General features: G+C 38.8%; 1 protein-coding gene across 2 annotated transcripts in view; it reads right to left on the bottom strand.

The window, feature by feature from the left end:
* The window catches only part of LOC137045021 (collagen alpha-1(XIX) chain), a 305351-nt gene that overhangs the window by 69593 nt on the left and 209772 nt on the right, over nucleotides 1-25986 (bottom strand). For both annotated transcript variants that reach the window (XM_067421446.1, XM_067421447.1), the window contains exons 17-30: nucleotides 23754-23816; nucleotides 23609-23653; nucleotides 23388-23420; nucleotides 17091-17129; nucleotides 15570-15614; nucleotides 15146-15181; nucleotides 14881-14925; nucleotides 14399-14452; nucleotides 11185-11238; nucleotides 8890-8979; nucleotides 4520-4561; nucleotides 3815-3892; nucleotides 341-376; nucleotides 87-131 (exon numbers count right to left, since the gene is read on the bottom strand). In XM_067421446.1, the coding sequence (XP_067277547.1) occupies nucleotides 87-131; nucleotides 341-376; nucleotides 3815-3892; nucleotides 4520-4561; nucleotides 8890-8979; nucleotides 11185-11238; nucleotides 14399-14452; nucleotides 14881-14925; nucleotides 15146-15181; nucleotides 15570-15614; nucleotides 17091-17129; nucleotides 23388-23420; nucleotides 23609-23653; nucleotides 23754-23816 (705 nt within the window). The remainder of the gene's footprint in view (nucleotides 1-86; nucleotides 132-340; nucleotides 377-3814; nucleotides 3893-4519; nucleotides 4562-8889; nucleotides 8980-11184; nucleotides 11239-14398; nucleotides 14453-14880; nucleotides 14926-15145; nucleotides 15182-15569; nucleotides 15615-17090; nucleotides 17130-23387; nucleotides 23421-23608; nucleotides 23654-23753; nucleotides 23817-25986) is intronic.

Here is a 25986-nt window from a genome sequence, read left to right as displayed (position 1 = left end):
TATACATACTGGAATATACATATTGGGATATTTCCAACTTTTGACATACAGTAGTATGAATGCAAAGAATTTAAAGTACTTCTCACCATATTTCCTGGCAATCCAACTGTCCCTGCAGGTCCACGGGGACCCTGTGAAAGTAACACCATCATGCAAATTCACTTCCCTACATATTCAACACCAATCTAGATTCAGTTTTTTTATTTTATTTTTTTTATATCTTTTTTAACTTCTAGAAAAATATATAATGATGAGTTATAAATAACACTGCACAGTGACATAATTTACATGCTTGGACTAAATGTAATTGTTGATTTTGAGATGTTAATTAATCCTTTACCTGATTCCCTGGTTCCCCTTTAGGTCCAATAGGACCCTAGAAAAAAAGCAAGCAAAAGAAAGACAGAAAGATGCATATAAAATAAAGATCTTCTTGTAATACTGTTTTCAGTCGGATATACATTTACTGAAATACTAAGCTAAAAGTCTAAAGCTGCTTGGAAAGCTTTTATAGAACTTTGTGGTTATCTGTGGGAATGTATAGCCCTGTTTAGACTAGTTTTCTAAGGGGACCTTAGAGAAATTCCCATTTCACAAACCCTGTTCTAATCTCTGATATAACATATCTCCCATATATGATGAAACAAGGCTTCCTTGTGTTTTTCAACATGGCTGCAACTTCTAAGAAGAAGAACCGGCACTGGACATGGGAGGAAACAATCTGCAAATTGTATATAGTTGTGTGATGTAGGACCCAGCACTCAAAATACTATCAAAACCCTTTAACGCAGTCTCCATTCTTCACGAAAGACAGATAAAAAGGTGCACAGGAAACAAAAACCTTGAAGAAATGATATACGACATTGCCAAATCCTGGCTTTATTCACAGAGATGCCGATTCGGACAGGACTAGTATTGCAGGATCTCGGTGTCTGGCGAAATATTGTAGGTCATTTGCGGGGGAATTTTTACTTTACAAATTACAGACATGGCCGATTCACACTAGATCAAGATCACAGACAACCTCCGCAATTATTACAAATGACTAGAGGTCACCGGGTATTACTAATCCCATGCAAATAGGGCTATTAATCTTCAAAAAAAAATTCAGCAAACTCAGCTGAATGCTTATGTCTTTGATTTCTGATACTAATGCTTGTCCTTGTGGTTTTGACGCACCTGAGCTACCGTCTGTGCACCATTTTTTCGGCATGCTTTCATTTTCAAATCGTATACTGTAGATAATAACATAAATTGCAGAAACTGCGAAGACTGCCAATTTTAATATCAGAGTCAGGTAAGAGTAAAATACTTCAATTGCTCTGCTCAATTATGCAAGTTTATTAAAAATATGGAATTTACTTAAATATGTTTTTTTATTATAAATGGAAACTATAACAAATAATGAATGAATGAATGCATGCAAACACAGAACATGACCTTTTGTAACGCTTACGTCTAGAAAACACACACTCCCATCCACCTATGTAATAAACATGGAGACGTTAGTCCAGTCCGAATTAATGCATAAAGTCACAGGCGTTGCGTGTTAAGAACTGTAACTCAAACATCGTTTAGAAAACTAGCCCCATCTGAATAGGGCTTATGTATGTGTGAAAAAGTTAACTTTCCCTGGTATTCAGCCAAATCTACTGCATGATTAAATTATCTTTTACATCTTTTTTTAAGTAAGATTTTGGGCAATGTTTTGCCTTTATTGTATAGGATGGTGAAGGAGAGACAGGAAGTGACAGGGGAGGAGAGAAAGGTATAGGATCAGGAAAGAACCACAAGCCAGGAGTCGAAGTCTGGTTGCACTGTGTTGGAGTGCTGCTCACAAAAGGCTATGGCCCCGACATTTACGTCTAAAGGCCAATTCACACTACACTACACTGACAGACACAGATTCCAATTGAGTATGTGCAATCGGTAAAAACAATCTCCGACAGATGCCAACAAAGATGTAGAAAACACACTGTTAGATGTAGTAACACACTGATCCGACAAAACCCAACAAAGTGTGTGTTGCTGTCAGTCGGAGCAATGCGAATTGGCCTTTACTATAAGTATCTGAAGTGTTTGCGTCTTTGCAAACCTGTATGACACAGTGTTACAGAATACAGCAACCATCAAGCTCTAATTCTGACAAAAAGTACCATTATACAAAACGTACCATTATCGTTTTTCATTTGACTTGTACAGTACACTATATTCCAAGTCTTTTGACACTGTACCATATTTTTGCATGTAATTGACTGAAATTTCAGCTTATCTCCTTTAGTTCTCCTCAAAATAAAGTTAAAGTCGTATAACGTATTGTATGACAGAGAAAATGCTGTATTACTGTACAATAATTAGTTTTCAGTCTATAAATGCATCCAAACAGGTAAACAAATAAAAAATCGAGGGTAACTCGGTATGTCACTGATACGCAATGCACGGATACGGCCTGTGTCCTGGTTAAAATTGCTTATTTTTCTGGATTAAAAAATTATTGGAAACATATGGGATAATTGAAGTACAGTCAACAAAATACACTCACCTAAAGGATTACTAGGAACAGCATACTAATACTGTGTTTGACCCCCTTTCGCCTTCAGAACTGCCTTAATTCTATGTGGCATTGATTCAACAAGGTGCTGAAAGCATTCTTTAGAAATGTTGGCCCATATTGATAGGATAGCATCTTGCAGTTGCAAGATTTGAGATGCAGATTGAGATTTGTGGGATGCACATCCAGTGCACGAAGCTCCCGTTCCACCACATCCCAAAGATGCTCTATTGAGATGAGATCTGGTGACTGTGGGGGCCATTTTAGTACAGTGAACTCATTGTCATGTTCAAGAAACCAATCTGAAATGATTCGAGCTTTGTGACATGGTGCTTTATCCTGCTGGAAGTAGCCATCAGAGGATGGGTACATGGTGGTCATAAAGGGATGGACATGGTCAGAAACAATGCTCAGGTAGGCCGTGGCATTTAAACGATGCCCAGTTGGCACTAAGGGGCCTAATGTGTGCCAAGAAAACATCCCCCACACCATTACACTACCACCACCAGCCTGTTATCACAGTTACCACAGTGATAACAAGGCATGATGGATCCATGTTCTCATTCTGTTTACGCTAAATTCTGACTCTACCATCTGAATGTCTCAACAGAAATCGAGACTCATCAGACAAGGCAACATTTTTCCAGTCTTCAACTGTCCAATTTTGGTGACCTCTGGTGAGTTGAGATGACGTTACACGGTGGGGTCTTCTGCTGTTGTAGCCCATCCATCTCAAGGTTATGCGTATTGTGGCTTCACAAATGCTTTGCCGCATACCTCGGTTGTAACCAGTGGTTATTTCAGTCAAAGTTGCTCTTCTATCAGCTTGAATCAGTCGGCCCATTCTCCTCTGACATCTAGCATCAACAAGGCATTTTCGCCCACAGGACTGCCGCATACTGGATCTGGATGTTTTTCCTAAGGTTTGTAAAGCCTAGAAATGGTTGTGCGTGAAAATCCCAGTAACTGGCATCAGATAAAATCCCACACCCCTGAATGCACTGAAGCAAGTGCCATGTGATTGGTTGATTAGATAATTGCATTAATGAGAAATTGAACAGGTGTTCCTAATAATCCTTTAAGTGAGTGTATATAACACTGTTCTCGTGTTTTTTTTTGTTGTTGGATATTTTAATCCACAAACCTTACATATTGTGCCTTTTAAGAACAACATGAAGTTAAGTAAATGATCACAGAATTTAGATTTTTGAATGCACTATCCCTTTAAGAGAATTTAAACATTCAAATCAAACAGGTACTTACAGGGGGTCCAGTGATTCCAATCCCAGGTTCTCCTTTCTCTCCAGCATCTCCAGGTACTCCAGGTACACCTCGCTCGCCCTGGTAGAGAGAACCCACCGAAAAAAGTTTATTCGGCCAAACTAAACAAACTCTTTGGGTTTAATCCAAAAGTACAAAATTCAAAAAAGAAGTAAATACAGTTTCTGCAATATGGCTTGGCTAAATAATAACTGTGGTTTACAATGAATTTGTTAACATTCATTAACATTTTCAGCCAGTAATATATTTAAAATGAAACACTTACAAACAGATGCTTACACAGCAGTAAAAAGAGCGTTTAATGAAGCGTTTAGCATAAGTGAATCATTTATGACCGCATGTAACTGGTTTAAAGGAATGTTCTCGGTACAATACAAGTTGCTCACCACAGACAATTCTAACTTGTATCTCAATTGAAACTGTAAACACAGTTTTTGTTTTTGTTTTAAACTACAGAAGAGTCAAAATTATATTCTCTGGCAATCAAAATTGTCACTGATGAACCCAGAACTTTTCTTTAATTATTCACAATGCTGATATTTCTTATCACACCAAAAAAAGTGGAGTAAAAGACAAGGAAGCACAGCACAGGGTAATATAACTGATATTAGCTCTGGGGACGTTCCTTTGCAGATAAACTTCACAAGGGCAAAATTGAATACTAAAAAAAAGTTCACAGTAACCAACCTTAGGGCCCCGTGACCCCCGTGGACCAGAGACGACCTCCTCCTAGAGTAAAATAAGAGATGAAATACAAACTCAAATGAATACCATGTTCTTAGGACTTGCGTAAGATTCAATTTCAGCCAGATAAATAGACACAAGTGATGAACTGAGAAACACAAGCGAGGAACTCTGCAAATAGTTGGCTGTAAAATCTTTGAAAACCAGTGTTCAGGAATACAAAAAGTAGTGATGCTACAAAAGAAGACTAAATAATTTTACAAATCAAACTTTCCAACTTTCAAAACACTTTTGTCAGTTGTTTGCAGATGAGTTGCTTTCATACTAAGCAGACTACTTTTTCTAACCACTTCAAATTAGTACCTTTTAGGACAAGATACATTTTCAAAGTTTCTTCAACATCTCTAAATATTGCATGGCCGTGTTCTCTGGAGTTCAGTACAGTTCAAACAGCATTTTTTAATTGTTTTTCTCAGAGTGATTTGCCAGTGTTACTGTAAGAGCCGACAATGCAAAAGAGTTGCAGTAAGCATTATTTATCCAACTGATGGAAAATAGATTTTTTTGTGGTCAGCAAGAATTAGATTAGCAAGTCTTTTTGCATTGCTGACTGTTTGCATTCCATGAAGTCGAAATACAAGATATTATGTGAGTATAGTAATAGTGATAATAATATTAATAAGTATAGTGAACTGATTAAATGTGCCCTAGAATGATTTAAAACAATATGTTAAATTGTTCTCGGATATCTACATAGAGGCTATGTGGCTTATTTTAGGACAAAAATTGTCCAGAAACAGTTTTACAGGTCCATTTACAACCCTTTAAATTGTCCCTAGGATGTAATGCTCTGTTTTTGCCTTATTTGGAAGAGTCATGAATATTAATGTTGAGCTCTGCTCTGACTGGCTTATTTCAGCAGCTCACAGCACACAGCAGATCAGCTGTTCAGCTGTTCAGCTTGTGAGTCCTGACAGAACACAGACCGACTGAATGACACTTTAAGCAGAACTTCTCAAATGGAGATTGCTGAGATGCAGCCTACTTGTTTATTGGTGTTTTCAGATAATCCGCGCAGAGAGTTTGCGTTCATATGGTTGCCAGATTGCATGTTAAGGGTAAAACACCGGATAGTATACGAGTTCTTTTCACAGAAAAGCTCTGATTGGGGGATTTAAATTACTGAAATCTGGCAACTGCAAGCACAAACGCTCTTTTTTCCCTCCGACAAAACCAAAACCAGTATACTATCTGGTGTTTTGGTTATACATGGTACTTGGAGTTTCCTATTGTTACTGTACTAGCATCTTGCGTTATATAGAAAATGTTGTCTCTCTATGAAACTTTCAATTTAATCAGAAATGTTTTAAACAGTCAATAAGTGGATAAATCACTACTACTGCTTGCAGGAATACAGTTGTAATTGCCACTTTCTTCAGTTTAAGACGCTGAGCGAAGCTTGCTTGAAATGGGCCGAACAAACGAACGATCTTGAATTAAATTGTTGTGGTATCTTATTATAAACATCAACCATGACTGTTGACATTTTTTGTCTGTGGGAAGGGTATGAAAAGTCCTCACGTCACGTCCGCACAGCATGGAACATGACATTTGTGTCCATGAGAGTTTTTGCTATCCTCGCTTGTCGCTTGTTTACCTGATGATTCGGCTCCGTCACTTCCGCCTGACAATGAACATGTTTGGACAGATGCAAATGTTGGGGCTTACATATTAATGATCTCCAACGATTGCATCACAGGTGGCATTATGCTGTAGAATTACTTATTTTTCTGTGGTGTTTTTCATTTACGAGATTTACAAAGGAGGAGGAGGCAATGATGTTTGAGACTCACAGTATGTGATGTCCATGTACTGAACTCTTATTATTTCACTATGGCAAGGTTAATTCAATTTTTCATTCTTGGGCACCTTTAAATAAACAGTTGGATTAAGTTGTATTAAACTGAAAAGTGTGTGAAGTGGAGGAATAATATGAACATCAACTAGTTTAATGTTATTTATTTATTTATTTATTTAATTAATTAATTTTATATCATGCAATCATTTTAATAGTGCAGAATGAGACCAGGGATATGAATTCATATGTTAATAGTTTTGATTTAATTTGTTCATGAATATCCATCTTTTTTCTCTTTTTCACTCAAACAGAAATTAAAGTGGCTTATGACTTCATGCTATTGATTTCAGACCAACAAGCCATCGTTCAACCGATCAACAAGTGCTCCTTCTGCCCACCACCCATCTGTCTATATGCTTCATGCTGGATGTCTTGCCACTATTACAGTTAATATGCAGTTTATCTCCCTCTCTTACAAACAAACATCATATCTTAGGTCTGAGTCCAGCTGGCATCTAACTAGCATCAAAACTTTGAAATCAAATTTGATAACTGGCGCTTTTCGTTTTAGTTGGATATATATATAAGTGTATATATGTATGTGTATATATGTGTATATAAGTACACACACACACACACCGATCAGGCATAGCATTATGACAGGTGAAGTGAATAACACTGATTATCTCTTCATCAAGGCACCTATTAGAGGGCGGGATATATTAGGCAGCAAGTGAACTTTTATTCCTCACAGTTGATGTATTAGAATCAAGAAACATGTAAATGGCCAAATTGTGATGGCTAGATGACTGGGTCAGAGCATCTCCAAAACTGCAGCTCTTGTGGGGTGTTCCCGGTCTGCAGTGGTCAGTATCTATCAAAATTGGTCCAAGGAAGGTACTGTGGTAAACTGGCGATAGGATCATGGGCGGTCCTCTAAGGCCCACTGATGCACGTGGGGAGTGAAGGCTGGCCTGCTTGGTCCGATCAAACAGAGGAGCTACTGTAGCTCAGATTGCTCAAGAAGTTATTGCTGGTTCTGATAGAAAGGTGTCAGAATACACAGTGCATCACAGTTCATTGCATTTGGGGCTGCATCGCCACAGACCAGTCCGGGTGCCTATGCTGACCCCTGTCCACTGCCAAAAGCACCAACAGTGGGCATGTAAGCATCACCTTTTCATGGGAACAGTATTCCCTGGTGGCTGTGGCCTCTTTCAACAGGATAATGTGCCCTACCACAAAGCAAAAATGGTTCAGGATTGGTTTGAGGAAAACAAAGAGTTTCAGGTGTTGACTTGGTCTCCAAATTCCCCAGATCTCCATCCAATCGAGCATCTGTGGGACGTTCTGAACAAATAAGTCAGATACATGGAGGCCCCATCACACAATGTACAGGACTTTAAGGATCTGCTGCTAACATCTTGGTGCCAGATACCACAGCTCACCTTCTGGGGTCTAGGGGGGTCCATGACTCAACAGGTCAGGGCTGTTTTGGCAGCAAAAGGGGGACTAACAAAATATTATTCATAATGTTATGCGTGATAGGTGTATATAAGTCTATACAAAACTTTGCATGATTTACGATGCTGATGGCCATCAAAATGACTCTATGAGCCTGTGAATTTACTTATTTTTATTAATTTATAGTTTTTTTTAATGGAACATTGCAGTGTTTATTAAAAATGATTTATCCATACACATCATTACATCTCTACTCTTCTCTGATGACTGATTTACTGGCGTGAGGGCGGGACAACCTGACACTCACGTGAGATTGACCAATAGCAAACCACAACCATCCAAAGATCCAATCAACCAATCAAGTCAAAAAAAAAAAAAAAAAATCTGATCTTACCTAGAAATGTAACTCTATCTATAACATCCCAGAATCTATCAGCTTTTTCTAAGATGTTTCTTCTATCATAAAAAATAAGTTTAAATTGAGATTTCTGAGAGATTGCATACTGATACCTTTGGCCAATCTGAGCACAGAGACATTTTCGAGATCTGTTCTGAAACTCGAGATAAAACTTTAAGATTCATAACTATTTCAGATCTGAGAAAACCAAGAAGCCAGGCACTGAGGCAAAAATTGGAATTTGATCGAATTTAAGTGAAACAACTAAGCTATTTAACAGATCTGATTGGTGATTTCTCTCTCTCATGGCTTGGACAGGTATCCTAATTTACCATTAGGAGAGCTTTACCAAAGTGGTGTATTAGCATGAACAGTTTTTCAATGTCATAGCTGAAAACAAGGAGCTGTCATCAATAACTCTGGCTTCTGGCGGGGGAAGAATGCATGTCTCGCATTAGCTGTTGCAGATTTACAGGGCATAACGTCTTGGTCAGTGTGCCTCTTAAATCGGAGCTGTCATCAAAGCGATGGGAAGTTGGATAAGTGCTGAGTGATATTCTGTTTGTGTCTAAGAGGTGCTGAAAGAGAAGATTTTGAGTGGGGAACATGGAGGTGAAGTGAAAGAGAAACATAGGAATGGTGTTGTGTACCTACCCCATTGCAGAGTCCGACAGTGCAGGGCTCTCCGGGTTCACCCTTGAGGCCCGGGGGGCCTATCAGTCCCGGTGCTCCGCCTGCATCACCCTGCAAACACACACCGACAGCTGGCATTTAGAGACGCTGTCACCTCCAGTTTGTCATTTGACAGGTTGAGAAGGGCTGCACAAATGCACACACATGCCCGCCTTCACACGCACATACAAAACAAGAGCTGGACGTAAATATCACAGACATCTGGGGCAAATGCCAACAACCTGGAATCACCTCACGCAGCTTCAGAGGTGAGCTGAGAGACTAAAAAAAGCTCATTAAACATCCGCTACATTGAACTCAAATGACAAATCCGAGATTTTGAAAGCATTCACCAGTCAAACTTTCTCACAGTAACTTTAAATATTTATATATATATATATATATATATATATATATATATATATATATATATATATATATATATATATATATATATATATATATATATATATATATATATATAGTAATTTAAATAAAAAATACATATAAGATTTATACATTTAAACTTAACTTCACTTGAAAAAGTTGTCTTTTGTAACAGAAGTACTAAAATAACGAACTAAAACTTAAAAAAAATGAAGGTAAACAAAAATATTAAAAGATAAAATGACAAAAGCAAATCTATTTTTTCCCCAATCTCCCCCCCCCCCGCCCCCCAATTTAAACGATTTCCCCGCCATTGACAGAATTTTCCGGCTTTCTGTTTTCACTGTTATATTTACACATCTTCTCAACGATTACTGAATCTCCTGATCAAAATGCATGAAAAGAAGATGCAGAACCAAGCAATATCATATCTACCATATCAGTGGCGTAACTTTGTTTTAAAAAGTGGGTGGGACATAAATTGCATATCATATGCACGCGAAAAACTGCATACTATATGCACACCAAAGCTCATTTTGACGTATGAGGGGTGCTCATACATCAAAATGAGCTTTGGCGTGCATATGGTACACAGTTTTTTCGCGTGCATATGATATGCACTATATGGCGTATTAAGGGGGGTAGCATTGCTGATACAATGTTATATCAGATGTAAAATATGTACAATAACAATTGCAGAAAAATTTGTATTAAAATGTCCGGAAATCAATTAAATAGTTAATTTATTGATATAGATTGCATCTAAACACAATATAGCATTGTGCCAAGATTTTTCACGTGAATAAAGGCATAGATTTGCACACTTAATCCCTGGTCTAGTCTGTTAAACTTGTCAGAAGTTCTCGTTTCTAATCTGCCCTCATAGCCTATTTTTTCTCTCGTCAAAACCGAATACCATCAGTGGTTGTACATCAAGAGCAGGGACAGTTTTTGTGCATTTTGTTTCGTGATCTGACCGGAACAAATAGAAAGTCTCTGCAACGGCGTTAAGCGTTAGATTAAAGCGCTCGTCTGTGTGAAGACTGCATGAGCCGCGAGAGAAATCTGCTCCACTGATAACAGCGGGAACGAGCGCCAGATCGCCTCTTATTTAACAAACGAACAAAATGATACTCTTCTAGTTAACCAGAGATGTTTTGTTTGTATTAGTTAGGTTCATACAAGAAGCAAGATGTTTTAAAAAAGTGGTGGGGACATGTCCCACCCGCAAATTACGCCTATGAATCATATGCATATGTAAACCATATCCCCAATATTTAACAGCATATAAATCAAAACTCTCGAACGTTACTGAATGAAATGACGAGCTGTGAAGCATTAGGGGGTTGTTGGACTCAATCTACCTCATCTATGTTTTGATCATCACTCTGAATCTGATCCATATGTAGTCTTTGACAATCGAATTGTTGCTTTTTAAAAGAAACTTCCCCACATTGAATTGTTGATAAAAAAAGGCATGACTCTAGAATAAAACAGGGTCTGTTTTTTCTTTTGATGTATTGCATGTTATGATATTCATAAAACTAAATATTCTGGGGGCCATGAAACTTTTGTGAAAATGATCAAAAATGCTGGCGCTGGCCAACAACTTAAATGGTTTTTTTTTGTGTTTTTTTAAAGCAAGTGTTTTTTTGTTGTTGTTTTTTAAGTCACTTAAACTATTCCATCCAACTTCCTTTTTATCTGCTTACAGCTGGTGCAAACTGTCAAAATGCACAAGCAAAGCACAGCTCAGTGAAGCCTAATGTGAACAAATTCTTCTGAACATGACCTTGTGGCTCAAAATATGCACAAACCTGGAAAATATCACATTAGAAACATGCGGCCCCAGTCACACTGTGCTTCCAAATGCACAATGCTCTTGCGTACCTTTTCTCCTTTTATCCCATCTTTTCCAGGCAGTCCTGTCTGACCGGGAGAGCCCTGAAAAAAGCGAGGAGAGATAAGACACATGCCTATCAGCTTTAGCAGTTCTAGAGCAGTTTGTTTTTGATTTGATCCCTAACATCCCCCATCCCTGTGTTCCCATATTTTTGGAATAAAGGCAGATGCTCGTTAGCAGAAGCAGGTGCCGAGAACAGATTGTGATGCTGATGCCGTTTCCTCCCACACGTAGAGTACTCAGATGTACCCGTCCCTGCAAATTAATTTTCAGATTACTGATTGATTACTGATTGTCTACGCAACAATTTACAGCTCCGCATCCTCGTTTTTCTCACCTCTGTTATTTATACATGCATTGTCTTTTTCTGTCTGTGAGCGAGAGTGGGAAACACTAAAAGGATGTGGAGAGCATGATTCAAATCAAACTAGATTTTTACTGTTTTGTGGAGTATTTGCCCATGCAAAATTCAGTCATTATGCCAAGACGTTGTGGGTGGTTGCGAGAGCATAAACAGTTATTTGTGTGTGTGTGTGGTTGTATTCTATGTGGCCAGAAGAATTTATCCGCAAGCCTCTACACTCTTAAAAAGCGTCTTTATTGGCGTATGGTTCCATGAAGAACCTTTAAATTCACAATGAATTATATCATGTCAATCAAAAGGGGTCTCATACTCAATACTGTGTGCGAAGAACATCTCTCGTGTTGAATTTAGGCCTGTCAAGTAAACGCAACAATAACACATTACCAGTTTAAACAATGATAAAGCAGGTTCTATATGACCCTATTAATCACCCATAGTTCAAGCCAGGGGTTGCCAGTTCGGCACTTTTTCCTACACCAAACATTATTTGTAATGCTGTAATGTCTCCCATCTAATAATCTCAAAGAGCTTTATTACTTCTTATAACTGTATCATGAAATGACAATCTTAAATGTGACGTGAAGGATCACTGTAGCACCTCAGTTAAAGACCACTCTGGTGAAAAATGAACCTAGGGGTAATTAACAGATGGTTACCGAGTAGAACGTTCTCTGGGATGCGAATGTAAAGAGTTTTATCTCTAAAAACAGATTAGCTTATAACGCTTGTCTATAGGGCACAGAGTAAGTAAAATTAAATCCCTAGTTAATACCACTTACAGCTCAAAATAGCCTCACACTAACACAGTAGCATAATGAGGGTCCCTACATGCAAACCGGAGCATTGAGAACTTTGTAAGTGTACAAACAGTTTAATAAGAAGATACTTTATAAAGATAGTACATTACGCTTATACAGCATAGACAGTAAAAGAAATGGACACAGCGATCCCATAGGCTTCAACGCCGAAAAATGAAGTCAATTAGAAGCACTCACTTCCTGATGGCTGAGCGTATTGTGCAGGCTCAGACTGAGCTTGACAACGTAGATGTGACGTAAGCAACCTGTCTGACAGCTGTAGGTCTTTTAATAGTTGTGGAAGGTGAAATCTGAATCACGTTGTTTAAATGTTTTGTCCCGTTGCTTTTGGCTCACTATGGGCCTCTCCCCATTCTTCCCCTTGATTTTATCGGACTTTATGTCTCCACGTCCCAGACAGTTAAAGATTGCTTCTGAGCGTCTCCCCCTGTCTATAGGGTAATTTCTCTACTGTGCGACAGAGTCACGTTGGTGATGAAGCAATAGTTAGCCTATTTTTACAAAAACGTATATGGGGCGATAGTGTAAGATACAAGGTAATGGAGCCTTTTATGTATTGTCGTGTTTCTTTATAAATAAACAATGGACAAATGGAGTCTTTAAACGCCTCAGATGTAAAGTTATTGACTGTCAAAGTGACGCAAAAATGAATGGGAGCCAATGGCTGCCCCTATGGGCGGAACGCTTTCCGAGTGCTAGATTACCCCCTTGGTATACAGACAGCAGCCATCTTGGAAGAAAGTCTCGACGAGTCGAGCCACGAATTTAATTCACACATCAGTTGTGGTAAATAGAAGCTCAAACATGTTTGTTTGATGTGTGAAAACCAATAAGGTTAATTCTCGTATTACACAGCACATTTGAGCTTCAGCAAGAACCAATGAGGTTCATTCTCGTATTACGCAGCACGTTTGAGCTTCAGCAAGAACCAATGAGGTTCATTCTCGTATTACGCAGCACGTTTGAGCTTCAGCAAGAACCAATGAGATTCATTCTCGTGTTACACAGTGCGTTTGAGCTTCAGCAAGAACCAATGAGGTTCATTCTCGTATTACGCAGCACGTTTGAGCTTCAGCAAGAACCAATGAAGTTCATTCTCGTATTACGCAGCGCGTTTGAGCTTCAGCAAGAACCAATGAGGTTCATTCTCGTGTTACGCAGCACGTTTGAGCTTCAGCAAGAACCAATGAGGTTCATTCTCGTATTACGCAGCGCGTTTGAGCTTCAGCAAGAACCAATGAGGTTCATTCTCGTATTACACAGCGCGTTTGAGCTTCAGCAAGAACCAATGAGATTCATTCTCGTATTACACAGCGCGTTTGAGCTTCAGCAAGAACCAATAAGATTCATTCTCATATTATGCAGTGTGTTTGAGCTTCAGCAAGAACCAATAAGATTCATTCTCGTATTACGCAGCGCGTTTGAGCTTCAGCAAGAACCAATGAGATTAATTCTCATATTATGCAGTGTGTTTGAGCTTCAGCAAGAACCAATGAGCTTTGTTCTCGCGCATCATGCAGGATCTGTAGAGCTTCGGTTTATGTTCACTGATCAATGTTTAAATTTAAATAAAAGCCTAAATTAAATCTATTTATCAAAATTTTAACTAAACTGCTCAATTAATATAGATTAGTTTTAAGATCTCTTTATGTTTTGTTTTATTATTAGCATTAAAGTTAGCTGTCAATGGAGGGACAGAAAGCCCTCAGATTTCATTAAAAGATCTTCATTTGTATTCCAAAGACAATTGGAAGTCTTACGGGTTAAGAACATCACGAGGGTGAGTAAATGATGACAGAATTTTCATTTTTGGGTGGACTCTAACTTTTACTTCGAACTATCAGTACCAGTGGAGAAATGTTGTAATTTGGTGCATGTGTTAAAAAACAAAAAACAAATCTTATATGGCTTTGCCGTAACTTTTTCTTCTTCTTCAAATTGCCCTATTCAAGATATTTTAATATGCATTTTAAAAAATGGTGCGGGACAAGTTGAGAAACCAGTTTTTTTCCTGCTTACCGGGTCTCCTGGAAGACCACGGAGGCCAATGGGACCAGGCTGACCCTCCTTTCCCTGCAAGAACACAAAAATCATGTTAAGATCTCTTCATATGCGCAATATGACCTTATTTCAGATCAAATGAGAATACGCTCTTAAAGCTTTTGCTTCAGGTGCTCTCGTACCAGCTGTGAAAATTGCAGCATTGTGACTGCCTGCTATTCTGAGGGGTTCCTATCTGTGCTCTTAACAAAAATGAAGGCCACAATCAGACACGTTTTGTGACTGAACCCATTTAACACAGCAAGAACTGGTTGCAATAAGCCACTCTGGTCAGTAAATCAGCGAGATCATGGCAGAGCTGCTCTCTTGCTGATCAATCATGTTGAAAACGTCCACAATAATTCCATCACTCTAAATTAAAAAGACTTTAATGTTCAGTCGGTCCTGGTCAAATCACAAGATGTCAGGATGGAGGGATTACGGAGACAGGAAGTTCATACCTTAAGTCCTGGTGGCCCTGTCAGTCCATTCAATCCATTAATGCCCTTTATGAGAGTTAAAGGAAAGAGATAAAGAAATATAGGTATTGAGAGATATTTTAATTTGAATACAAATAAGTTAGATTGGTTTTTAAATATAGGTAAATCTGTTATGTGAAGTTAATTGTATCATTAGGACAGTGCACAATCGGCAGAAAAAAAAAGTCTGGTGACTTATAGTTTAATTTCTTACTGACATCTGATGACAAAAGCAGACTTTATTTACCTGCAGACCTTGTGAGCCTTCAGAACCTTTTTCACCCTGGTGAAAGAAGAGAACATACTGAACGCATTGCATGAAATCACATTTTTGAGAGGACCTACAGTAAAACAAGAGACTTCCAAGGTCGAAAAACATCTTTTTATGTGTCCATCCTTTTAAAATACCTCAGAGTCCCTCCTTTTAAAACCTTTAAAACCTCTTCTAACATCTGACAAATCAAAGGGAAAGCCGGACTGAGCATTTTGATTGGCTGTCCATTGTATTGACTAAATGCAGCTTTTATATTTTTTTTTACTTTTTTCTTTTTTGGAAGCAAGGCTGCAAAAACACACTTTTAAACACCATCTGACAGTATAGTTGAACTTTTTAATGATCTTACAAACTGTTGTGGATGCATAACAAGCAATGTTAATGTGTGGCTACTAACCTGGTCTCCTTTCTCTCCTTTCTGGCCTCTCTCACCTCCTTCCCCCTCATAGATTATAGAGAGAGGAAACAAACAAAATAATGCATAGAGGTTATTAATGGAATAAATGCATGGTTACATTTCAAAATTATTAAACAGCTCATATGACTGATATTTCAAAATGAATTGCAAATGTAAATGTAAACCTGGAATGTTTAGGGTTAAATAAAGTTAAAAAAATAACGTTTGAAATTTTTTAGAAACATCATGATGTAAAATTAAGAAATATTTTCATTATTATTATTATTATTTATATAATGTTCTGTTAATATTTCATTATAGATTTGCATTTAAAAAATAGAATAACATAAAAAATTTACTTTGTTTTCATAAAAATGTCATTTTATTATAATTATACATTCAAATAAAAATATTTGTACAAAAGTCACAACATAATTTTTACTACTAGTAGAGGAGATAGTTTTACACGGCCGAGTTAAAATGATAGTTCGCCCAAAAATGAACATTTTGTCATCATTCACTCACCCTCAAGTTGTTCCAATACACAGAAAAATAGGGTGTCAAAATTGTACCTTTAGGGGTACAACAGCTTGTCGCTGGGGCAGTACCCTTAAAAGAACCAACGTTGTACCATTTTTACCACAAAAAGGTTCATAGTAGTACCTTAAGGTACGCATTTGTACTCAAAGGTACTAATATGCACCTTTTAGGAGTAAAACAGGTACAAATATGTCCTTTTAAGGGTACTGCCCCAGCGACAAGCTAAAGGTACAATTTTGACACCCTATTTTTCTGTATGAAACTTTATGAGTTTGAGCACAAAAGATGATTTATAGAAAGACTTGGTAACCAGATAGCTGACAACACCCATTGACTTTTACAGAAAAAAGGTACAGTTTTGTTACTGGGGCAGTATTCTAGTATTCTAGGTACTAATATGTATTTTTGAAGAACAAATATGTACTGCAAAGGTAGCATTTAGGTAAGGTACAAATACGTATTGTTTCATGTTTGTACCTTAGGGAACCACCCCAGTTACATCACTGCAACTTTTTCTGAGAACGTAGCAGGAAAAAAAATGGATGTCAATGTCTACCGTCAGCTGACTGGTTATTAACATTCTTAAAAATATCTGATTTTATGTCCAACGGAAGAAACGGTTGGCTTGGATTTGTAACAACTTGAGGATGAGTAAGTAATGACAAAATGTTCCTTCTTGGGTGAGCTGTTCCTTTAAGGCTGCTCCGTGCCTTCAAACATTTCTGTTTGAAGACGTAATGCTGCACCCCCCCCCCCCCCCAAAAAAAAAAGAACACACACACACAAAAATAAATAAAATTATGCCTGCTCTGACCCTCTTCAGTATCAACGTTTACAGTTATAATTGTTGTGCAAATGCATTTATGCCATTTCTGAGCAGCATTAAACATTTGGTGTGAATGCCATTTCAGAAAAGATTCTGTGCCAGACACTATACTATATTTCAAAATATGTTATTAAAAGCCTAACATCTAAACTTACAGGTCCAGAAAGAAGTCTCAGTCCATGTGCTGTCATTACCTGAATAAAGAAAAAAGACTATCTTTAACACTGCTGTCAATTTATGCTGTTACAGAAGACCATCATGAGACGCACACTATCTCATGCAGCGTAGAATGGACCCATCAGTTATGATGTAATGTTTTCTCACGCTCTTAGATCTCAGTTCAGTGAAAACCTCAACATCTCCACACAAGAATAAAACAGAAAGCTTCCTCTCTCTCTGTCTGGATGGCCTCTGCGTGAGAGATTAACATTAATCCGGGGTTTATGACATTTAAAATGGCAAGAGCCTTTTACTGCAACAAGAGCCCAGATAAATACAGACCCTCTTCAAGGCACAGAGAGGGGAATTCTGAATCTGCTTTATGGCTTTTGATTTACCCATTAACTGCCAGTGCTCAGCAGGGTTAGAAGCCTGTCGATCATTCTGACGGCTTTCAGTCACCAGTGAAAGACTGTGTTTTGTTAGCTGTATCTCTGGATTCATCTACTGTCTTTCAAGTGGTGTAAAACGGTCCATGACTAAAGATGAAACGACAGGAGGCCTGAAGTAGCTTCAAGACACAGCTGGTCTAGAGAACAAAATGAAGATTTTTTTATCTTGTTCATTAGTTCATTGTGCAGAATAAAAGCATTTAAAAGGAGCTCTGCTTAGATTTCTAGCTTTAAAATCCCTGCATGGTGAATTATGCTAAAATTACTGCATGTTATATGTATTTTTTAGCTATATATTTGCAATTTTTTTTGGACCTGTGTCAGCAGTGAAACTAATTTATGTATAGGGAGGCGGCTCAGTAGGTTTAGAAAAAGAGCTATGATGTGCAATACATCATCATAAAACAAACAGAAGTTTTTTTTATTTTATTTAAATAAACAATCCATTGAAGTCAGTTAAGCACAACCATACATTGATTTGCTCTGGTCTGAGCTCAGAAAAAATCGGCTAATTACCATTTAACAAGAATGTAATTAAAATCTTGAAATGGGATTTAGGTTACAGTTGTTCAAAGATTTTTTTTTTTTTCCTTGGACAAAAAAAAAAAAAAAAAAAAACGTAATTACACATCCTTAATTAAAAGAGAACTAGCTCTAAACAACATGCTCCATTCAGAGTCAGCTACAATCAAATTACAAACTAAAAAGGAAACCATGGGAGAATAATCAAACTCTTAAAAGCCAGTTCATATTTGAGTCACCCATCATCGTAATTAGCCATTTCAGAACAGGAGTAACAAAAAAAGATTCTTTAGTCTTCCTGATTCTTTGTAAATTGGTGTAAAAGGGCTACATTCATCTCGCTTTTCCCATTTAAATAGAGATTCACACAGCAGGCGGCATCAATTGATTTTGTGCCCTGCTGTCAAATCACACCTTTCGTTTCCCCCTTTGATTTAATTGACACCGGCAATGCTGTTCCAAACCTCCAAATTTCTTGCTAAGTGCGACCAAAAAGCTTTTGGCTCCTCAGCTCTCAAAGGTTTTCTTATTATTTGCCAGTCAGTAGAGATGAAGCTGATGAACAGAGCTGCAATAATGCAGTACACTCTCCACTGTCCGTACTATGTTGGACGAAAATAAAAAGGAAAAACGAACAAAGGAATAATGAAATCCTAGATTGTGTTTTCATGTGGACACGTCTTCAAGAATGTCTTAAAGAGAGAACTGTTCTCCTCAACCATGTGTCTTTTTTTAAATAAACATTGAAGAAAATGAATGCTATAGGGTTCTTTTTAGACAATAGAAACGGGTTATAAAATATATAAGCAGAACATACAAAAAAATGATAATAGAGTAACTCAAATATCTGCATTTAATTTTAAAAATATGTAGCCTAGAAATCTAGACGCACCCTAGCCAATCACATTGTGTATAGAGTCGGTGGGCGGGGCCATAATGACGACGGCCGAGTTGCGTTTGCGTGCTTCTAGTAAACACAGAAACTGGAGAACGGCGGCGGTCTTTTTTTGAATCAGCTTTGACCGCGACTCTGGAAGACTTGGAGTTAAGCTTTTCTCTGAGAAAAGAACAAAGAACTGCACTGAAGTCATTCTTAAAAAGGGAAGATGTGTTCGGAGTTTTGCTGACCGGATACGGCGAATGTTTAATCTATCAACAAGCTCTGTTTCACCTTCGTTACTCTGGTTGGTTGTAGCGCTATCCTATCGCGTGCAGAGGGAGTTTGAAAGACAACCGTTTATCCGCCTCTCGGATTGAGCCCTGTCTATGGTGATTTTCCAGACCAAACATCTTGATGTGGGTCTGGCTTGTCAGGCTGAAAAATATGCACTACTGTTCAAAAGTTTGGGGTCAGTAATTATTATATATTTTTTTAAAAGAAGTAATTATTACTTTCATTCTGCAATGGTGCATTAAATTGATCAAAATTCACAATAAAAGCTTTGCTACAAAAATACATGTATTTCATATAAATGCTGTTGCAAAACTTTTGCGTTCCCCAGAGAAACTTTGCATTCCTTTGTAAAACATTTGTGTTCCTGTGAGAAACTTTGCTTTCCCTTGAAAACTTTTGTGTTCCTGCGAGAAACCTTGTTTAGCCTTTGTGTTCCCCAGAGAAACTTTGTTTAGCCTTTGTGTTCCCTTGTAAAACTTTGTGTTCCTGGGAGAAACTTTTCATTCCCTTGCAAAATTTGTATGTTCTTCAGAGAAATTTTGTGTTGCCTTGCAAAACTTTGTAGATTTTTTACTAGAATACAAAGAGAAATGCTGCGTTCCCTTTCAAGGGAGCTCGCGCTGCGTCAAATGCTATGGGAACGCCTCTTTGTGATTGGATTGTGTTGTGAGGCACATGGGAAATCAGTCCAATTGCATGACAGAACGTCATAGACAAGTGACATCATTGACCAGGAAACTATAAAGCTTCTGTATCTTCAAGCGCTCAGTCAACAGTGCTCAGTCGTTTCCTTATGGGTGGGGACATGAGGAAACGCAAGCGCTCTTTGAGGAGGGCATGTTTGCAAACCTCCCCCAGGGCTCAGGTCGCTCAGCTGCCGAGGCACAGCGAAGGCTCACGTCTTGAGGATGGCAGATGGATGTAGCAGCAGGGTTAGAGATGGGCACAGCCCTTTCTCTGCACTTACCTGCTAGACCCAGCGTTTCAGATTGCAAGTCAGAGGCGCGCTCTGTGGTTTCTTCTACTCGCTCTGAAGTGCAGGTGCCGCAGCAGGTGCCCAGTCCTGAGGAACTGGATGTTGTTAGCCTCAAACCTGTTGATGAAGATTCACCGCCTCACACAGACTCATGAGGAGTTGATGGAGGTTGTGACTATGATATAGTGGGATTCAAACAGTATGGTTATGGGGTGATGCCTCAGGTGGAAGAGACGCTTACGACCTATCTATCCCGGTCAGTATCAGTCAGTCAGAGTCAGTATCGTCTCTGAAAGCCCTGCAATTACCAACTAAGCCAGTAAGAGCCACATCAGCCCTAGATGGTAAAGCGTACTTGGCAGCAGGTCAGGCAGCCACTTGTTTACACATAATGGCAGTACTGCAATCTTATCAGGCTGATCTGCTAAAAGACATAGATGAAGAATGTGAGGAAGTGAGGCGCAAAAAAATAGCAGAGATCAGGAGAGCTACTGATTTATCTTTCCTGGCTACCAAGCAGACGGCCATCAGCCGTTCACTGGCAGCCCTGGTAGCTATGAAGAGACACTTATAGCTGAATTTATCTGATATGAAGGTCAGAGATAAAAAAAAATCATTTTAGGTGTGCCGATATCTCCTCCTGGCCTCTTCAGTGACTCAGTAAATACAGTGGTCGAGAGGTTTCAGGAGGAAAAAAAAAAAGCAAGTGGCAGCTTTTCCAAAGTTCCTTCCTCACAAATCTCATGTCTCTGGGACTGTGGGCTCTATCAAAATAGAGAACAACATAAGGTAAGCGTAACCCTAACCCTAACCCTAAGGGAGCACTCACAGCCGAAGTCTCTCCAGGCTAAAGCAGATCTGAGGAATGTTATTTGTTATAGGAAAGCTTCAGCAAAGAAATCTTGACACCAAGGGTGTCAGCTTCTGATGGCAGTCCCCTCTGAGGGGAGCCGGTGTTCACCTCTTTACACGGTACCCGTCTCCCTTCAGTACCATCAGGGAGCCATACTGCGAACCCTGCCAATTCCTGTGCTTCAGGGCGCTTCAGTCCTCGGCAAACATATGTCTCTGCGTCTGCCCGGAAAATTAGCAGTACAGAGCTCTAAAGGTTCGATTGTTCCCTGCCGGTTTGTCACTTCGGGGCACCGAGATGGTCACTCAAGAAATACCAGAGGCCTGCCTTGAGAGGATGGTTCCCTTAGTAGATTTTTTGTTAGCGTGAAAACTTCTGCCAAACAAATCTTGTTAGGTCTTGTAGACAGTAGAAAACCGGTACAGAATTAAATTCAGGTTACACCCACCCAGATTCAACATGTTGTGTATACAGTGGTCAGCACTGAGCAGGCTCTGGTCATGGAACAAGAGGTACAGACTCTTTTGCAAAAGGAGGTTAAAGAAATGGTTCTTCCTCCCTGCAGAGAGTCTGGGTTTTACATCCAGTACTTCATAGTTCCGAAGGAGGATGGAGGGTTACGTCCTATTGTAGATTTGAGCAAATTAAATCGTCCAGAAGCTATAGTTCAGAATGCTTACTTTGAAACAGATTGTGTATCAGATCAGGTCCAAGGACTGGTTTGTCACAATAAATTTAAAGGTCACATACTTTCATGTCTCCATCCTTCCTTAGCACAGGAAGTTCCTGCGGTTAGCTTTCGGGGGTGAAGCATACCAATATCGGGTTCTTCTGTTTGGACTAGCATCATCTCCCTGCATGTTCACGCGTGATGCAGCTCTGGGTCCGTTGAGACTTCAGGGCATTCATGTTTTAAATTATATAGACAATTGGCTCATTCTGGCACAGTTGAGACGGTTTAGCACTGAGATGTAAAATCGATTATCATAACCGTAAACAAAGTGAAGCTAGGCCAGTCACTTACTGTTTCAGGGACTGTTAGGTCTGATGGCAGCTGCATCTAATGTGATAACTTTTGGCCCGCTGTACAATAAACCTCTGCAGTGGTGGTTCAAAACCAAGGGGTCCACTTTGCATGATCAAGGTCATGCGGCGATGCCTTTGTGCCTTAGTCATGTGAAAAGATCCTTGGTTTCTTTCCCAAGGGCCAGTGTTAGGAACTTGTTGGGAGCCCCTTGGGAGCTACATGTTCTGTGGGGCAGCCATCATCTTTCTTGGCACATAAACCAGTTGGAGATGATGTGTTTCTGGCACTCAGACATTTTTTCCCAGACCTGAACAGGTCACTGTGTTGTTCCGCACAAACAACATAGCGGTGGCCTTATTTATAAATCATAAAGGGGGTCTGCGCTCACACCAATTATGCAAGTTGGCACACTGGGCCCAAGGGAAACTGATGTCAGTCAGAGTAGTGTATATTCCAGGGAGCCTGAACCATGGGGAAGACTTCCTTCGAGGCAGGGGCTGAGGCCCGGGGAGTGGGAACTTCACCCGAGGTGGTGGAGCTCCTGTGGGAGAGCTTTGGATGAGCTTAAGTTGATCTGTTTGCGTCTCGAGAGACAACTCTGAGTACTCTGCAGTACTCTGAGGTTGAGGCCTGTGGCACACTCAAGGGTGCTGACCTGGGATTTGGCCATAGTTTTAGAAGGTCTATCTCTAGCTCCTTTTGAGCCTATTGAAGAGGTACCCACAAGATTTTTCACTCTCAAGATGGTTTTCCTCGAAGCTATCTCGTCTTTTAAGAGAGTTGGGGATTTGCAAGTTTTGTCAGTTTCTGCCTCTTGTCTTGAATTCCATTGCTAATCCGTTAAAAAAAAAAAGTGCGTTCCCTTGCTAAACGTTTGCGTTCTGCCGAGAAACTTTGTGTTCACTCACAAAACCTTTATGTTGACTTTGCAACCTTGTTTTGACTTTAAAACCTTTCCCACATTTGTATGTTCTAAGCAAACGCAAAGGTCTTGTGAGTGAATACAAATTTTCTCAGGAGAATGCAAAAGTGTTGTGAAGGAATGCAAAGGTCTTATTAGAGAATGCATGTGTTGCAACACAAAAGCACTGACATATATATTTTTGTTCTAAGTCATTTTTTTCATCACCATGAATGTTTTAATCCAAAATGAAAAGTTCAGATGAATCCTAGAGCACTAGCTCTGAATCATTTATCTGAGCTGTTTGTGGTATGAAGGCATGTACTATCTAGGCCTACAGTGAATCTGCATGCACCAGAACCTCTGGTTGAAACTGGGCAGTACTCACAGGGCCCGGCGGTCCTCTGGCTCCTTCTTCACCCTAATAACAAAAGACACACAAACACAAATTAATTTAATTTAATTAACCACATGATTCATTTATTCTGAACCTCAATCAGTCAAAAATCTGTCTACAGAAAACTACAAAGATCCATCAAACAAGTAAAAAGATCAACCTCCTCCAAGCACACATGCACAGAATTAACAAATAAAACATGCATTACACACCTTTTGCCCCTTTATTCCGCCGGCTCCTTCCAGGCCAGGCAAGCCCTGTGGAGTGAAATGGTAGAGGAGATGGATGTATCATGAGGTATATAAACACACAAGATCTGACATAATTTTTAAATCAGGCCCCTGAGAAGTTACATACAGGATCCCCTCTATCCCCCTTCTGTCCATCCACTCCTGCAACACCCGGGTCACCCTTCACCCCCTAAAAACAACAACAACAACAATCACACATATGCACACAACATACAAACACACTGATCATATTGTCTAGGGCTCAACAACCATGACAGCACAATATATTCATTTTAAGATTCTACATCATTGTGCTACTTATTTTGTGGAAACGGTAATTTTTTTTTATTTTAAAAACATCGTACTGACCTTAAACTTTTGAACGATAGTGTGTGTGTGTGGGACCAAATGTCCCCATAAGGATAGTAAAACCTGAGATCACCTACATTGTGGGGACCTGCCAGCGGTCCCCACTTTTCAAAAGGTTTATAAATCATACAGGATGAGTTTTTTTTGATCATGTAAAAATGCAGAATGTTTCCTGTGATAGGTTTAGGGGCAGGGGCAGTGTAGAGGGATAGAATGTACAGTTTGTACGGTATAAAAACCATTACGTCTATGGAGAGTGAGATAGAGAGAGTCTTTTCTTTTCTTTTTCTTTATAAGTATTTTCTTTTTTTAAACTACAATATAAAATATACAAATTATAAATAAAATAAAAAATGTAAAGATAAGCATAACTTAAGTGCTTAAAATTCAGCAGCATATCACTATTTTTTATTTTATAAACATCACAATGTGTAGCAAAGACTAAACTGCAATGACAGTGACACTCAAACACACATCAAGTAATGACAAGTGAAAGGGAAAAACACACACACATAAAAGACCGTTTCAAATAAATCAGAATTTTTTTTATAAACAATCTGAAGCTGTTATATACATAATTCATTCATGCTGTGCTGCATGCTGAGAGTACTGCATCCAGCACTGCAGATATCACACTTTTTCCCCTTTTTTTGTTGTTGGTGGTGGTGGCACACTCTCTGAACTCTTAATTTGCTCTAACTTCCATTACACAAATGTTCTCATGTTTACATGCATCACACATGGTGGTTTACCACTTAATTACAGCCACCAAATGTGAAATCAATGTTCTGTAACTCGACACAGTATATCACGTCACGCAGATAGGACAGGAATTTATCGGCCATTAGATGGCACTTTCTCACTGAAGATGAATTCCTGCCTGTCTTCCTCTGCGTCCATTTTGAGATGCTGTCCTCTCTCTAGACAATGTGAACTGAGCATTTTTTACACTGGCAGAAGTGACACTGAGGAGTTAGTGACTATATAAGGAGTCTGGAAACCATTTTTTGTTTTGGATACTCCAATACACAGGGCTCACAGTTATATGATGCTAAGATGAAGGATTTAGAATCACGTGTTGTGTTTTCTTTCAAAACCAACAGAGGGAGAGTGAGAGAGCGTTTCAGGAAGAGTTAAGGAGAGAAGGGACCAGAATCAGACCCTCAAAGTATGCTAAGATCCCCAAGTATGCCAAGCGTCCTCATATGCAAGCAAAAGCACCCTCAGTTGATACTGTAAATATTGTATATTTGAAACAGATTTGCAAATTTGTGTTTGCACTCTGGAGAGCCTCAAATGCATCAATTACAACATGCTTTTGCAGTGGTGAGTAAAGTAGCCAATCACAGATATAACATTAGTTGCGATTTCTTGAAAGCAATGTCAGAGATGTTTAAGTTAGTCAGAATCTCACCGCTCAGAACGTTTTTCTGAGTTTTTTTTTTCAGTGCTGCGTTAATGCATTCTCGCGGAATATCATTAACAAAGTGAAGACAATATGTAGCTAAGCAAGAGACTTATTGTGCATTGTTGACAATTTCATCTTTATAACGGAACTTTGTGAGATCGCAATGAACTGACAAACAACAGCATTTTAGTGAGCGATCTTGATTCGCTTTCGAGGTTATACAGTCCTTATTCAGCGCGAGGTTAAAATTCATTCAATAAAACTATTCGTTTTCATGCTGCTAAGAGGACCGACAGCCAATTGCACGCTACAGAGTTTCGGAAGTGACATATAAGCCGTATTCACGAGACAGAATAAATGTTTCAAATAAATGAAAATATCCACAGAATAAATGTTTTGCACATAAGACATATTTTAGTGAATTTCTCTGATACCATACACAGTTTTAAGTCTGAATATTCTTATAAATATTCCCATTTATTGCTTCCTTTATTACACTTCTTTTTTATAATTCATAATGTCCATTAAATATTATATATATATATATATATATATATATATATATATATATATATATATATAT

This window comes from Pseudorasbora parva, chromosome 17 (genome assembly GCF_024679245.1).
Source record: "Pseudorasbora parva isolate DD20220531a chromosome 17, ASM2467924v1, whole genome shotgun sequence".
NCBI lineage: Eukaryota > Metazoa > Chordata > Actinopteri > Cypriniformes > Gobionidae > Pseudorasbora > Pseudorasbora parva.
This window is presented reverse-complemented; position numbering and strand designations above follow the sequence as displayed.